Here is a 3,147-nt window from a genome sequence, read left to right as displayed (position 1 = left end):
AAAAAAAAATATGGTTCTTGAGACAAGACTTTTTTTTCTTCATGAAATGAATCGTTATAAAACAATTCTTTAGATCAATTTCATCTGAAAGGCATTGAGGAGTTGATTTCCACAGATATTCTATAGGTGTTTCTGTCATCCCTGACTGATAAATGAAATGCAGTATTCTGTTTTTGAAGCTTTTCGGTTTAATAAACTTTAAATAAACTTACTTTCTGCAATTTAACAGACGCTGAGCTCGAATGTGCTTTTCAAAATGCGTGTGAGTGTGAAATCAGCAGTGTTACATCAGACCTTAAAAGAGATACAAATGACAAAAAATCTTGTTTTGGGTGGTTTATGTCATATATAATGCACAAAAAAAAAAAGATCAGTATTTTCACAAAGTTATAAAACACGATACAGTGATTTGGTAGCACATGTTTAGTACCTCGTGAATGTTCTGAGATTCTGAAGAACAGTGTAATGCACAACGGCTGCGTTCAGAAAAGCATACTATTACTGTTTCTCAGTATACAGTATGTATACAGGGCAAAGTATACATGGAATACCCAAATGATTTACCACATTTGCCAAATTGCTTGATTTGACCCCTTCATTTCCAGTGTATCATGAAACGAATGCAATATTAGCGATTTCTAACATTAGACTAAAACTTTTTAACACTAAACAGCATATTCCTTTAAACTGTTACATAATGCATTCTGTTTCACAATTTAAACACTATATACTGCACAGTATTCGGTGAGCTAGTATTCCATCCGAACACAGCCAATGTATGTAACATTTATTTAGACACTGCTATGTACTATAATACTGTATGGATTTAAAGGGACACAGTTTTGTTCATTTGGAGAATGTGGTTTGTTAAAATGAAATAACGCCCCCTTGAGGACATGCACTTCTACCGTTAAAAAATCGGCTCATGATTTAATAGGCCCCATGTTCTACTAAAATTTTACAGCTGCACATACTATACGTGTCATGCTACAATAAAAGAAATGCACTTTATGGATTGTTCTGGAAATTGGAGGGAATAACATTCATAAGTCCACAGAGACATATCATGCCAGAATGAAGTATAATTTTCCAGCCTTTCTGTCCTAATGAGCTGCAGAGAGCCGGTAAGCATGACCGTATGGTGCAAAGTGTAACTGCATAATCTTTAATAAATAATGACAGTCTACAAACAAAACAAAAAAATGAGAGAAAAGAAAAACATTTTACAAAAAAAAAAAGAAAACAATTTTTTGACCCAACAGGAATAAAGCCCAGGAAGCAAATAGGTAGTGTTGCGTTTCACAGGGATTAAAGTGTTTCGTCGCTATGACGGATTTCCATCAGTTCATAAAGACAGTCACTTGCTTCATTCCTGAATGATTCAGCCGTTCGAAAAATTAATTTATTAATACTAATTTCATATGATTGGTAACTTATTTGTCTTATTCTACTTCTTATTATATTGTTTTAAATATAAATTTTACATTTTTTAATTTGACAGATGAAAATGATGCCATTATGAAGGTAAAAAGAAAATACTCCTGTAAGTCACTTTAAGGAGACTTTAATGTCACCTCATATTAGGAAGGCTAATTTTTGATCAGAATTTTTGATTATTGATCAGAAGGTGCTCCTAAATTTTTTAATTAGGAGGACAAGCGCTCCTGACTGAAATTATAGGCTAAAAATTAAACTAAATCTGCCAGCAGGTGGCGGCAAGTCACTGATTTTATCACTGGATCATTCATTCAATTGATTCGTTCGAACGGCTGAATCATTCAGGAATGAAGCAAGTGACTGTCTTTATGAACTGACGGAAATCCATCGTAGCGACGAAACACTTTAACCCCTGGTTTCAGGTACTCACTAAATCCTCCTCAAGGGGACGATAGAGGTCTGTCTCCAGCAATAACACAGTCGCAATGACAACACTGCACACTACCATCTCTACGATGTGCTGCGTGGACATTCTGCGCATCCGTCTGCACAATTAACCCTCTGAGCCCGAGAGTATAATAGCATTACAATACAATGAGGACAATGCTATGTACATCATCCTGTTTCTGATTAAAAACATTCAGGCTTGGCACCGTCCGTGGGACATCAGGCGCTTTTGCCGTTCCAAGGCAGAGTTTCTGAGCTGTGCTCCTCTGGCGAGCCGTCGCCCGGTCCCTCTGTTGGGGACTGGGAACTCTGGTCCAGAGAGTCCTGGGAAGAGTGAGTGGAGTCCGTATTGTTCAGTTCGTTCAGGGACTTTGACTCCGAGTCGTGACTCCCTCTGGCTGGACTGCTGCGGGACAGTGTGACTTGTGTGTTTCTCATGGGCTCCTCTTCCAGGTCTGACATTCTCTCGTGTTGTTTGTTGGCCAACTCTGGGAAGAGACAGGAAGTGAGATCAGCTATAGGACAGTATGTTATCTTGGGCACTATATCTCACTAAACACAACTGATGGGTCACTATTCAAATGGGGGAAAAAATGGTGGAGAAAACATTTTCACTCAGAAATTACAAGTAAATTTCAAGAATAATGACAGAATCGGCAAGTAACACTGAAATGAACAGGAAATTTTGAAGCAGAAAGACTAAAACAATATTATTTTGTATTGTTTTAATAAAAAGAAAATAAAAGTTTTTGTTTGCATAATATATGTGTGTGTTCTGTGTATATTTATTATGTATATATAAATACACACACATACAGTATGTATTTTGAAAATATTTACATGTCTATATATTCATATAATTTATATTAAAAATAAATATATTTCATATATAAACATTTTTTTTCTGAAATATATACATGTGTGTGTATTTATATATACATAATAAATATACACAGCACACATACATATATTATGTAAACAAAAACTTTTTTTTTGAACGCCATTAATCGCGATTAATCATTTTTTCAGCCCTAATGCTAATCACAAAAAAAACAATGAAGAAACTTTTAATTTAATTAATTAACTTTTTGTCTGGTTACAGTGGCTTAAATAAAATAAAAAAAAATATATAAAATAAAATAATTGGCACATAAGCTAATAAAGGGTTTCAAATAGAAGTTTTTTTTCAATTTTTGAAAACTGTACATAAGTGATTTTATCACAGTCATAAAACAAGGTGTATTTTAATATTTAATAATAAAA

At 34.3% G+C, this 3,147-nt stretch overlaps 1 protein-coding gene across 2 annotated transcripts in view; it reads right to left on the bottom strand.

The window, feature by feature from the left end:
* Window positions 1–1,773: 1,773 nt before the first annotated feature.
* The window catches only part of LOC107716994 (calcium/calmodulin-dependent 3',5'-cyclic nucleotide phosphodiesterase 1A-like), an 86,390-nt gene continuing 85,016 nt past the window's right edge, over window positions 1,774–3,147 (bottom strand). For both annotated transcript variants that reach the window (XM_016523636.1, XM_016523635.1), the window contains one exon: window positions 1,774–2,372. In XM_016523636.1, the coding sequence (XP_016379122.1) occupies window positions 2,104–2,372 (269 nt within the window). In that variant the 3' untranslated portion in view covers window positions 1,774–2,103. The remainder of the gene's footprint in view (window positions 2,373–3,147) is intronic.

Source organism: Sinocyclocheilus rhinocerous, unplaced genomic scaffold (genome assembly GCF_001515625.1).
Source record: "Sinocyclocheilus rhinocerous isolate Xijiao unplaced genomic scaffold, SAMN03320098_v1.1 scaffold1802, whole genome shotgun sequence".
In the NCBI taxonomy this organism is placed as follows: Eukaryota; Metazoa; Chordata; class Actinopteri; order Cypriniformes; family Cyprinidae; genus Sinocyclocheilus; species Sinocyclocheilus rhinocerous.
Note: the sequence above shows the minus strand (reverse complement) of the source record. Positions and strands in the feature narration are given on the sequence as shown.